General features: G+C 38.5%; 1 protein-coding gene across 1 annotated transcript; it reads right to left on the bottom strand.

Moving 5' to 3' along the window:
• Nucleotides 1–445: 445 nt before the first annotated feature.
• On the bottom strand, nucleotides 446–1,268 carry LOC149139191 (toll/interleukin-1 receptor-like protein). Its single transcript, XM_089450630.1, has 2 exons — nucleotides 646–1,268; nucleotides 446–506 (listed from the first exon to the last, which is right to left on the bottom strand). The coding sequence occupies exons 1-2, from the start codon at nucleotides 1,266–1,268 to the stop codon at nucleotides 446–448; spliced, it is 684 nt and encodes a 227-aa protein (XP_089306756.1).
• Nucleotides 1,269–13,895: the final 12,627 nt, after the last annotated feature.

The following is a 13,895-nucleotide window of genomic DNA, read 5'->3' as shown; positions in this document are numbered from 1 at the left end:
ACTATACAAATATTTAAATAATATCCATTCATAAACAAATTTACACCTGAAAGATCAAATAAACAAATTTACAGCTGAAAAAATTAGATCTTGCTTTTAAGATAAGTCTATACTGATATATTCATTCATTCTACCCAGTAATATGTACCCATAACAAAGTTTGTTTATTTTTCACAAAATAATAAATCTGAGAAGTTGATCGGTTCCAAAAGAATGGATAGGAATTTTGAATGCGTAACTCATACACAAAAGGTCAATTAAATGCGATACTGATCAAGAGACCTAAGACCCATGAACTGTGAATCACTTTACTAGCGATATAGCATTATTTACACTGCTGAGCAACGGAGAGAACAGAGAACGCAAAAGGCGCGCGCATCAGAAAATCCACCCTCCTTATATGCGCGGCGATGGCCGAGCAGTATTAAAATGAATGTCTCCCGCTCTATCTCTTCAATGCTTTAGCCACGTATTCAACTACACGTTTCACCATCGCTTCTTCATACCTGCAGAGAGTCCGGGAATATGAAGAATTGATGTACAGACCTACAATTGAAGAAACATTAAGCGTATAAACGATGTAGAAACCAATAAAAATAATTAAGAACAAAAATAAAGCTGAGGAGGCAAGAGTAAGTTACCAACCCGTTGGTGTCGTCTTGCAGTGACCACCCAGAGAGATTGGACAGTGCGAAGAGAGCAGCCTTCCACTCATGGATTTCTTGCGAGCTGTATTCCCCACGGCTCTCATGCCCCTGGAATGCCTCAGCAAATGGACCACCATGAGATTGATCTGGATGCCGAACTTGAGAAGGACTGACATTGTAAAACAGCGGGACGGCTATGACCGACCCCTTCTTCCCCTTTTCCTGTACTTGGCGTGCGATAAGAGAGACTTCTCGGAGGCACGATGCAGATTCTGCGTAATTGGTAGAGAATATGGGAATCAGAATGCGACTGTTCTCAATAGCGTGGTGTAAGCCTATGGAGATGTCTTTTCCCCTCGGAAGATCATATGTGTCAAGGAATACTCGGAAACCTGCGCTGTCGAGGGCGTGGTACAGATGGTCAACGAAGCCTTTTCTCACATCACGGCCTCTGAAGCTGAGAAATACGTCGTATCCTCTGTTGGTCGTCCTCTCTCTTCCGCCATTAGAATGGAAGCAGTGGAGGAGATGAATGGCGGCCACTGCAATCACAATTGAAGCGGCGAAGTAGGTGATGTATAGTGGGGTGAAGGAGGAAAAAAACACGACCTCACAGAACATGACTGTTTCAGATTAATGAAGGAAATTAATATGTATTCAAACAAAATGCGTAGAGTTTCTTTATTTATAAACTTTCATCGTCTGATATCTTCCCCTACGACTTTACTCGTCTCACAGCTGGAGCTAAGAATCCTAGTCTTACATTTGGCCAATAAATCCAAAAGCTTTGTTTTGAGTTTTGGGTGCGTGCACTTGTTCCTACAGCCTGGGTACACATGGTGCTACGACTTCAGTGGTTTCACACCCGGAGAGGAGGATCAGGGTTTTACACTTTGGCGTACATCTCCGAAGGTTTTTGTTTCTACGACTCTAGTGATGTTACATGACACTGACAAAAGTAATCTTACGTTGGTCGGACAAAAGTCTTATGTGAATAGTAATCTTACGTTGGTCAGACAAAAGTCTTTAGTCATCCCGATTCCCACCGCTGAAGCTGAGAAATTTCCTCGTACTACGATTCTCCAAAACTTTTTGTCTACGACTTTAGTAATCTTAACTTTTAAGGTAGTCTTACACTTGGTCCCACAGCTCCAAAAACTTTATTTCGGAGTTGACGCTTCTACACAACTTTGGGCCGTATACTCTTGGTTGAAATTCGAAAACAGATTTATGGGTCAAATTTGTAGCACCTCCCCGATCTGTCTTAACAGTTTCCAGAAAGGAAAGGATTTTCATAATTTTGCAAATTTTCGATCTCGTGACAGGTAATTTGTCTCTCAAATTATAGCTTTAATTATCACTTGAGCGGTTTGTATCTGGTAAATAGGGTTTCCTGGGAGGTCACCCATTACAGATGGCCTCTAGCTCAAGCTTGGTTAACTGTGGAGTTCTACCCTCAATCAAGCCCACTTAGCTTGCTACCAGTTAATGGGTGAAATAATATTGTCATTAGCCATACACCAAGTTGGTATATGAGATCCTTGTGAGACAATTGACAAAAACTTATCTCCTCACAGCCATTTGACGACTCTATCCCTTTAATTTTAAACCTGTAACCTTTTAAAAAGACATATACTCTTAACCATTAAACCCACTCAAACAATATATTATTAATTTAACTTTAATTAAAACATTAAACTTATACTACAACTCCAAAACTTTATCTTCACAGCAGCTCCAAAACTTTATCTCGTACTTTGGGCTTATACACTTGATCAACGTCCCACACATCCAAAATTTTATTTCGGACATTGGACTTAAACACTTATCCCACAACTCCAAAACTTCATCTAGGACTTTGGGCTTGTACACTTTGGTCTCAAATATGAGTGGAATTTGATGAGAAAATGATTTGTAACAAGTTGATTTTCCCACATAATACAGTTTAAAAATTGATTAAATCATTAAAAATTCTTCGTTAAAACTGTGAAGATGAGTCGAAGAGTTATGGAAACAGTCAAATTTCATAGATAAGTTCTTACCTTAGTCTTGCAACTTCAAAACCTTATTTGAAACTTTGGGCTTATACACTTGGTCTCACCGCTCAAATCCCATATTGGATGTATGTGCATGCCCACCGGTTTGTAGATCACTTGGTCTCACCTCACAAATCCCATATTGGATGTATGTGCATGCCCACCGGCTTGTAGAACCCATGGATCTATTATCCTTATTGGATGTATGTGCATGCCCACCGGCTTGTAGAACCCATGGATCTATTATCCTGATTGATGGATGCTAATTATCCATACTCTTGATGGATCGTTTTTAAACTGAGTAGCCTGCTTAAATTCTCAGTGATACGTCCCATCAAAATTATTCCACATAGCCTGGTTAAATTCTCAGTGATACGTACCATCAAATTTATCTTTAGTGGCGCTGTTGTTGGAAAGCGCCACAAAATAATTATTCCACATAGCCTGGTTAAATTCTCAGGGATACGTCCCATCAAAATTATCTTTATGTCGCAATAATAAATAGATTTATAGAACATAATAAATGATAATATTTTTTATTTTAGTTTTAATTTTTTAAAATTGGTTAATATATTATTACAATAGTATAATGGTATTATCAATATTATTGTGGTTGATATAGTTTAAAGTTTCATAAATATAACAAGGTTCCATAGCTAGCCTTCCTCTCACTTAATTTAATTATTAAATTTTGAAAGATATGAATTTACTGCTACATTTGAACAAAAGATATTATTGCTTAATTTAAATATAGTTAAATTATAGTAAAAAATAATAAATACATGCATGAATAAATGAATGATGTGTTTTTCAGTAGCCATATAGTATTGTTAATAGCAATGGACTTATAGTATGTGGACTTTGGAATTAAAATCCTAGAATCATACTTCCAAAACAAAAAATGTTTCTATCTTATTATACATGCCTACTTAGTAGAGTGGGGAAGACATTATTACATGGACAATGAAGGATTAAATTGCTTACATAGTAGAGTGGGGAAGACATTGTTTCATGGACAATGAAGGATTAAATTGCCTACTTAGTAGAGTGGGGAAGACATTGTTACATGGACAATGAAGGATTAAACCCAACGCCAAAAATTTCCTCGCTTGAGTGCCCCACCAAAAGTGCCACACCCCCAAGCCGACGGTAGTCTTTCAACCGCTCTTAGCGAGGTGCGGCACCATCGAACACTTTCTTTTCACCAATACTTATGTTCGTAGACTACACCTAACCATTTACTCCTACTTAGTTTATGTTTCACAACCAAGTATTATTATGTTATCCTTTATACCAATGAACACCCATACACATTCATTATCAACAGCAATTATAAATGAGAACACAATTGCAAAGTATAAAGGGAGGGGCAACTCCCTGAACAATGAGTCTGCCCAAAATATATGTATTAATCAATCTTCAATATTACAAGCTTATACAAGTATACTTGGAAGTACCAAGTTTCATACTTAGCCAATTTTACAATCAAGGCAAACTCGGTTGCCTACCTTCATTCACCTTGTGCACACTTGCACGATGGGCGGGCACTCACCCGAGCCACCAAGATACCCATGCCAAGACTTAGCACAAACGGGCGCTACACGTTCACCGTGCACGCCTCAACCGACCAACGGGCACGCCTTGCCCAACGCCTTCACCCAACTCCAAGTGCGAGCTACCACCGTGTGGCTAAACCAAGACTTAGCGCATGAGCTATGTGCTCTTCTTCTTGTCCTTTTTGTGCACTAGAACTGCGCACTACTTGTGCGAAGTGTTGATCGAATGCTTGATGATGCCTTTGAATGCTCCAATGCATCCTTATATATATCCATCGCAATGTGTGGGTGGGGCTTGCCAGCAGACCGCCCAACCTTTGTTCACACCCCTTAACCAACGCTCGAGCGCCCACACTTCAAGTCGGCCCACCCTCCATCATGAGTCGGCCTCCAAGTGCCTCGCCCCACACTCCAACCGGGTATAAACACTCCATCGCATTTCATTTGTCACATGTTTCGTCGCAAGTATTGTCGCATAACCTGTCGCAGCTCCGTCGCACTTGTGTTGCGCCCGTCGCACAACCGCCCGTGCGCTCCAACTCGTCGCCTACCCGCGCGCGCGCCCGGTCCGCCCAGCGCCCAAACACGTCGCACATCCGAGGACGTTACATCCTCCTCCACCTGAAATCGTTGTCGTCCTCGACAACATACCATCCTGGTAGCCATCCACCAAGATCATCAATGTCCATGATGTCAACTCCTCCACATACTGCAAACATCCCTGCAACATATGTAGAACTCCATCTCCACCATGTCTCGCCTCGGCAACCATCTGTCACCAAGATAACCATACCAAGGTATACACCTCATCGGTATGTCATACATCAGATATCATCTCAATCCATGACCATCGATCACCCTGTCACAATCTCCACATGCTGCTCTCCATCATGGAAGGCTGGTCCTTCCATCCAAGCTACATGTCCACTGCAACATCTCGTGTCAACCCCATCATGTGTCACCATGTGAACCTCTGTCATGATACTCCAACAAGTGCTAACACATTTCTACCATGTGCCAACATCTCATCCCAATAGCAACATCAATCTGTACACTGGATCCCCTCATGACTCGAACTAGTTGGGTAGCTAATCCAACCATACGCCCAAACCACAAGAATGCACATTCTCATATCACCATCAGTTGTTTCTCAAAACATCCTATCACATCCTTGACTCATCAAGAATCTATCTCCATACAAATGTAAACCATGCTCAGGTCCATGAAGTAGCCCTCATCTCATCTGCAACATGTCATGATGCTTGATGCCAAGCCATCCCTGCATCATCTGTCATACCTGCTCAATCTGTTTTAAGGACTCACTGCCATGAGCAGCTAACAATGAGCCCCATCTTCTTGTCCATCTAAGAAGATGTGGAGGGAGTAGAGCCTGAAGGCTCTCCCTCACTAATCAACTCGATCCATTTGTCAGGATCCTCAATCTCCATCCTTTGTAGATAAGTGACCCGATCCTCCTCCCGGACATTCGGCCTCACATATACCTCATCATCATCATCATCATCCTCAACTACTTCTAGCCTTCTTGACAAATCCAAGATGCTATTTGAAAGTGTCCTGATGACCAATGACTGCTCGGTAAGCTTTGCCTCAACAGTAGACAACCGCTTACTCATGTCTCCCATTCGCTTCTCATCCTCCATTTGCATCACTCCCAATTTACAATCAGGTCTTGTCACTCCAATGGTTGGCACACCAATGGGTACATCTTCCCTTCCATCGTAAATGTACAGCTTCCTCAAATGTGGAACAATCATAGCATCAAATTGTTTCATGAATTCCATCCCTAGCACAGCCTCATAGTCATCAATCCGCACTATAGTGAAGTCAACCATCCCTGTCCATTCACCAAGTGTTGTGTCCACACTTTCATCTATACCAAGAACTTCAATAGGAGGAGAATTGACTGTCTTCATCTGTGCATTTGCCGGTACAAATTTCAGCCCAATTCTTCTCGCAGTATCTTCACCCATGAAGTTGTGAGAGGCCCCACTATCCACCATAGTGAGTATATCAACACCTCCAACCTTCATCCGAACATACTCCAACCTGTTCCTCTCAGGATCCCTCCGAGAGACCACCTCTGTAGTAGCAAAAGCACCAAGTATCTGCATCATCCCCACAGAAGCTCCTTCATTCTTTTCATCAAATTGTGCAATCGCAGCCACTTTCGGTCTAGAAGGACAATTCTTCACCATATGTGGTCCAGCACATATCCAACACTTCAAGGCTTTCTTCGTCTTCGAACTATCATCCGATTTCGAAGCATCATCCTTCTTCTTCTCTTTCGGCTTATCGGACTTCTTCTTCCTATCATCAGAAGTCTCATCATAATGCTCCACCAACCTGTCAACAGCAGCAAAAGCTTCCTCAAGTGTTCTAATCCTCTGCCTCTTCACTTCATTGCGTGCCCAAGGCTTCAACCCAATAATGAAGTTGAACACCTTGTCCCTCTCCGCCATGTCAAGAAGTTCCAGAACCGCACTTGCAAACTCCCGTTGATATGTCTGTAGGTTCCCTGTCTGCTTTATGAACTTAATCTTCATCCTTGCTTCCCATGTTTCATCCTGAGGACTGAAATGGGTCTGCAAAGCTTTCTTCATGTCACCCCATGAAGTAATGTCACCAGTACTACCATTGGAAATTTGATCCATCCTCCTTCGCCACCACATATTAGCATCCTTTGTTAAGAACTGAGCAGCTACCTTGACCTTTGTCTCATCATCGGATAGACCCAAGCGTTCCAAGTATTGCTCCATGTCCCATAGAAAGTTTCCAAGAGTCTTTGCACTCCTTGTATCATCATAACATTCCAGTTCCTTGACTTTCACACGAGGCACTCCTCCACCTGAGTTATGCCTCACGACCTTCTTCAACACCGCGATCTCGTCTCTGGCTTCGGCAAGAGATTTCTTTCAATTCCATGATCTCTGCAAGACCCTGGTCCCTTGCTTCTTCAACCTCCTTGACCCTTACTTCAAGTTGTGTACACAAAAGATCAGTGTACTCGTGTTGTGTCCGGAGTTCATCGAGCTCTTCCTTCATCTTCGAATTGGCCTCTTGCTCCTTAGCGAACAAGTCCATCTTCTTATCCCAGGAAGTCTCCATAACCTCCATCCTCACCAACACCTTTTCCATAAGTGTGATAGTAGCATCCTGCACACCATGACTAGACCCAGCCTGAGATTCAGCTGCCATTTCTAACAGCTTCCTTCTTCTTTGCAATCTAGTTTCGACCATCCAACAGCTTCACCAAGATGCCTGCAACCTGAACCAGCCCTTGTTCCACTTGTGTGAAACAACTTCCTTCACCTGCAAGTACCTGCTTCACTGTCTTCAACTTCCAAGTGTATCCACACCTGCACTTCGTCATGAGCAACCCTGCTCTATACCACCTGTCACGCCCCCAAGCCAGCGGTAGTCTTTCAACCGCTCTTAGCGAGGTGCGGCACCACCGAACACTTTCTTTTCACCAATACTTATGTTCGTGGACTACGCCTAACCATTTACTCCTACTTAGTTTTTGTTTCACAACCAAGTATTATTATGTTATCCTTTATACCAATGAACACCCATACACATTCATTATCAACAGCAATTATAAACGAGAACACAATTGCACAGTATAAAGGGAGGGGCAACTCCTTGAACAATGAGTCTGCCTGAAATATATGTATTAATCAATCTTCAATATTACAAGCTTATACAAGTATACTTGGAAGTACCAAGTTTCATACTTAGCCAATTTTACAATCAAGGCAAACTCGGTTGCCTACCTTCATTCACCTTCATGCACACTTGCACGATGGGCGGGCGCTCACCCGAGCCACCAAGACACCCACGCCAAGACTTAGCACAAACGGGCGCTACACGTTCACCGTGCACGCCTCAACCGACCAACGGGCACACCTTGCCCAACGCCTTCACCCAACTCCAAGTGCGAGCTACCACCGTGCGGCTAAACCAAGACTTAGCGCATGAGCTATGTGCTCTTCTTCTTGTCGTTTCTGCGCACTAGAACTGCGCACTACTTGTGCGAAGTGTTGATCAAATGCTTGATGATGCCTTTGAATGCTCCAACGCATCCTTATATATATCCATCGCAATGTGTGGGTGGGGCTTGCCCAGCCGACCGCCCAACCTTCGTTCACACCCCTTAACCAACGCTCAAGCGCCCACACTTCAAGTCGGCCCGCCCTCCATCATGAGTCGGCCTCCAAGTGCCTCGCCCCACGCTCCAACTGGGTATAAACACTCCATCGCATTTCATTTATCACATGTTTCGTCGCAAGTATTGTCGCATAACATATCGCAGCTCCGTCGCACTTGTGTTGCGCCCGTCGCACAACTACCCGTGCGCTCAAACTCGTCGCCTACCCGCGCGCGCGCCCGGTCCGCCTGGCGCCCAAATGCGTCGAACATCTGTGGACGTTACAAAAAGAGTGACGCAAAGGCATGATAAAAAAATCCAAACCAGAAAAGGGAACAATCCCTCTAGTCAAGCCAAATGACACAATTAACGCTATTAAAAACATTGATAATTCACCATAAGTCTATTAATTTTATAGAAATTTGAAAGAAAGTAGTAACTCATTAATATGTGTGATTCTTGATTATGAAAAATAATAAAAAGTATCCATTTGTAAAATTTGAAAAACAATGAAATTTTATGTATAACGTGGAAGAAGGCTAAACGTTAAAATGTTTTTTCAACTATTTTTTCATAGTGAGAGACTATTTGCAAAATTGTATTTTTTGACCGAGGAAATTGTTGTCTTTAATGTAAAAATGAATTCAACAACTTCAAAAAGTCATTACAACTAGATTGTACAATGTTAACATCTAATATTTATAATTCCATTAATCCAAAATTATTCTTCTTAAATTCTAAGTTAAAAATAATAAATTTCTCTTTTCATTAAGCATTTAAACTATAGTTACAAAAATAGTCCATTATTATTGTAAATGCAAACTTAAATATAAAATATTTCACCAACCATTTATACTTTAATGTTTAATATCAAACTTTAACCTCTTGTGAAAGTTTAGAAATATTAGTGAATAAAAATTTAATAATAAACTTATTGTGAAATTTTAAAAATATTATTATGAATAAAAATTTAAATATAGAATATTTTAGCCATAATTTAAACTTTAACTTCTAATACATTACTGAAATTTACAAATAATTTAGATAAAAATAGAATTGAATATTTTAAATTTTAAATAATATATCCAACAAATCAAGCAAAAAAATCCACACAACTAAAAAATAGATGTACTCTAATGCAGAATAACCATTATCATAAAAAAAATATTAATACTTAGACAGTAAATAGAAATGATATAACCCATGCCTTCTTAAAATATGATATACTTGGCTCATATGATACCCGTGGAAGTTAACCATTAGAATAGTAATACTTTGGACCGTAAATAGAAGTGGTGTAACCCATGACTTCTTAAAATATACCCGTGGGAGTGAACTATAACTTTTAATCCGAGAAGAGCGTTGAAAAAGAACAAGGCAGATTTCTCACTCTATGCCAAGTGGCAGTGTATTAGGTAAAATCCTTAATTTAATCTTCTTTTATTAATATAAAATATAAATTAACACAAATTTATAATTCGAAAAATTATTCTCTTACAAATAGTGTGTAAAATATAAATTTATAATTCGTATAAAACATAAATTAACACAAATTTATAATTCTAAAAATTATTTTCTTACAAATTGTGTGATATGAATTGAAGTTGGAAGAGTATCACAATATTTATTATTTATAAAGATATTTTGTTTTCGACCTAAAAGAATGTATAAAGAATTTTTTAGAAAAAATCACATTGAAGATTTTGATCGATCTTTTTAGAACTAGCGAGCCTGGATCATTTTCAAGACATGATGAAGAAACAGATCTAAGAAGAAGGCTCTTCATCATGTCCTCACGATAAACCACACTCGCTAATTCAAAACACGTCAACAAAAATCTTCAATGTAATTTTTTCCGAATTTTTTTTTATACATTAGAATAATATAGGTCGGATAAGCTTGAATTCTAATAAAACAAAATATTAACGATTCACTAAATGCTTCTCCCAATGAAATAATCATAAGAAGGACGACTAAGGGCGGCGCGATTATAACGGTTTGTGATTATATCAGGTGGATGTCCGTGCTGTCGGAGTTAGTATTATTTTTTAATAATATATATCTGAGCGAATATAACCAATCATTCTCCTGGATGGGAAATTTGTTTTGACGTTTTGGCGATGTGATATGTTGCGTGCTTGAGTTGTGCAATTGGACAATCAAGTTTGGCAAAATATTGGAATAAACGTCCGTGGTGTCAGAGTTAGTATTATTTTTTAATATTATATATCTGAGCGAATATAACCATTCATTTCTCTGGATGGGAAATTTGTTTTGACGTTTTGGCGATGTGATATGTTGCGTGCTTGAGTTGTGAAATTGGACAATCAAGTTTGGCAAAATATTGGAATAAACGTCCGTGGTGTCAGAGTTAGTATTATTTTTTAATATTATATATCTGAGCTTATATAACCATTCATTTCTCTGGATGGGAAATTTGTTTTGACGTTTTGGCGATGTGATATGTTGCGTGCTTGAGTTGTGCAATTGGACAATCAAGTTTGGCAAAATATTGGAATAAACGTCCCTGCTGTCAGAGTTAGTATTATTTTTTAATAATATATATCTGAGCGAATATAACCATTCAATTCTCTGGATGGGAAATTTGTTTTGACGTTTTGGCCAGGCCTGGAATTTCAAATTCTTCCTGCCTGTCAATTGAAAATTTGATGACGTTTTTTCATTTTTCATGTCCTTCATTTTACGTTCTACACAAATTTGTAAGTGTCTTTTGTCTTCTTTCAGAGATAGCCCTGGGAAAATGAGTGAGTTTCAACATATATGAGATTCTTCATTGGTTATTCAATCTTCTTTTGGAGAGAGTCGTGGGAAAATGAGTGAGTTTTGACATATATAGGATTCTTCCTTGGTTATTCAATCAATGAAAGGGAAGATACAAATTCACTAGGTTCCATTGGAAGATTTGGTAAATCAGTGAAAAGAGGCATCAGATGTTTGAGACAATATCATTCGCTCATTTAATCATGAAACAATATCTTGGTTCCCCTAGATGAACTGTTTTGGAAGACTCTATATCTCCAACCTTGATGCAATCAAGGTATTCTATCTTTTGATTTGATGTCTAGTTTTGATGAGTCATTTTCACTAATTTTTTATTGTCTAATTATAATATATATTCCTTATAACTCAGAACTGCCATGAGATTTATATTATGGGGGGTTATTTTGGGAGGAAAGTTTCTAGAGTGGAATGTAGGGCTCATGTAATCGTGAAACAATATCTTGGTTCTGCTGGATGAACTATTTTGGAAGACTCTATATCTGGAACTTTGATACAATCAATGTATTCTATCTTTTGATTTGATGTCTAGTTTTGATGAGTCATTTTCACTAATTTTTTATTTTCTAATTATAATATATATTCCTTATAACTCAAAACTGCCATGAGATTTATATTATGGGGGCTTATTTTGGGAGGAAAGCTTCTAGAGTGGACTCTAGGGTGGGATTTTTTATTTTTGTGATCCACATGTATTCAGGGCAAAATATTAGTATTTTTACTTTCCTCTACCTTTGTAATCGTGCTTAAAGCACATTAGGCATGTGATTTCTATTTTTTTTAAATAGAAATTGCAATTTTTTCCACAAGGAGATTTAAAAAAAAAACTATATAGAACTTTAGCATATAGCTTCCACTTGATACCAGAAAATATATCACTATCACCATGCCCTCTTTATACTCATTAGGATATGTTAGGATATGTAGCAGCATTGGATATGCATCACCATGCCCTCTTTATACTCATTAGGATATGTTAGGATATGTAGCAGCATTGGATATGCATTCCTGCATTATCTGTAAATATATCATAACATTTAAAATTCCTCATTGTATTATTTGGAAAAAAATCTTGTTTATTATGAACAGTGGAAGCATAAAGAAGAACAAAGACTAAGTAGAGAATCTTCAATATATATGCAAACCTAACTAAAATGAGTTCCCATGGGCCATTAAAAAATAAATTTCCATAATAACAGATAAAGTGAATCAGTAGAAATTGTGTCGAGAGACCATTGACATTCTTGACAATTACTACAAACTAATTCCAATTTGTTTTCCTCAAACATAAGTTGCAAAATAAAATTCTAATGGTAAATTAAACCCTTAATAAAACATGACAATCCATAACTTGAATACCTGAAAAGCTGCTCAAAAAACTAATTATACCTCAACATACAACATAATGAGTGATTTATACAGTGATTCGACACTCGGGATCTAACAAGGCCAACCAAATGAAAGAGATTGGTGAAGTCGGGTTATCAAGGCCCAACACGTTCAAGTGGCTACTTTATATGGAAAACGAAATGTCAAATCCTTGAGCAGTTATCACCTAGGCTTCTCTACATTAATCGATTTAATTCAATGTAGTTATATCTTAAAAGATTGTATGTTCAGTTGTGGTTCAACAAGAAGTTGCTTGCAATGAATTTGCTAATGGATGAGGACATGAGTGCAATTCTAGATGATTTTGATGGGATGAATACTCGTTAATTGTCATAGCTTTGAACAAGACATTGTGTTTCCGGGGATAAAGAATAATTTAATTCAAAAAAATTAAATAAAATTAAATAATTGAAAATAAAAATTAATTTCACAAATAAAACTAAAACCATTTCTTAAAAATCACTGAGTAACTAGAAACTACTCCATTTTACTATTTCTCCAATTTCCTTTAAACAAAATCCGCATGTTCATAAGTTTATAAACATAGATTGGAAAAACAGACAATAGGGAATGAAAGCGAAATTTCAAATTCTGAGAGACAAACCAAAAGATCATGGAACAACAATTCAAATTATGATGGGTAGTGGTCAAATTTTATACTTCACTAGGTTGTCGACGGTTCAAATCTTATTAGGAATGGACGAGGCCTCCAAGAATGGCATAGGATAGAAGAACAAAACAAAATTCAGGGGCACATAGCTCAACGATTTTTTTGGATTTTTTTAAAAAACTAAAAGAGAATAATCCATGAGGTGTTAGAGAGAAATGAAAACAAGTGACCTTTGATCCAATAAAGAAGCTTATTCTTGGTTCCCCTGAGGAAGGCCTCTGTTCAACCTTGATGTTATTATGGAGTAAATGCTTCCCAGGGGCAACTTAGTCACAGCGAGCTGCTGTTTGAATGGATTGTCTGCAAAACATTTACAAAATTCTGAATGCTATTCACGCAGCAAAGAGCTAAATAAGTAGGGATAAGAAACAAGACCTCCCAGTGAATGCAGATGATGGAGCTACCACCATGATCACTATTATGCTAGTTTCAACAGGTGGGAATAGTAAGTCTTTGTTAGTATGGCCGAATTTGAATACAACTCATGTGATAGTATGGGTGGATTTGTTTGGAAAAAGCGGTCTAGCCTGTAGGTATCCCGCTCTCTCAATAAAGTCAAGAAAAATATCAAATGTTAATGACTCATAATGAATGGATAATTAATGCAACCGTCATATGACCAGTGACTAT

Source organism: Pinus tabuliformis, chromosome X, assembly GCF_031772625.1.
Source record: "Pinus tabuliformis cultivar Carrire ecotype Pingquan chromosome X, CPIR1, whole genome shotgun sequence".
In the NCBI taxonomy this organism is placed as follows: domain Eukaryota; kingdom Viridiplantae; phylum Streptophyta; class Pinopsida; order Pinales; family Pinaceae; genus Pinus; species Pinus tabuliformis.
Note: the sequence above shows the minus strand (reverse complement) of the source record. Positions and strands in the feature narration are given on the sequence as shown.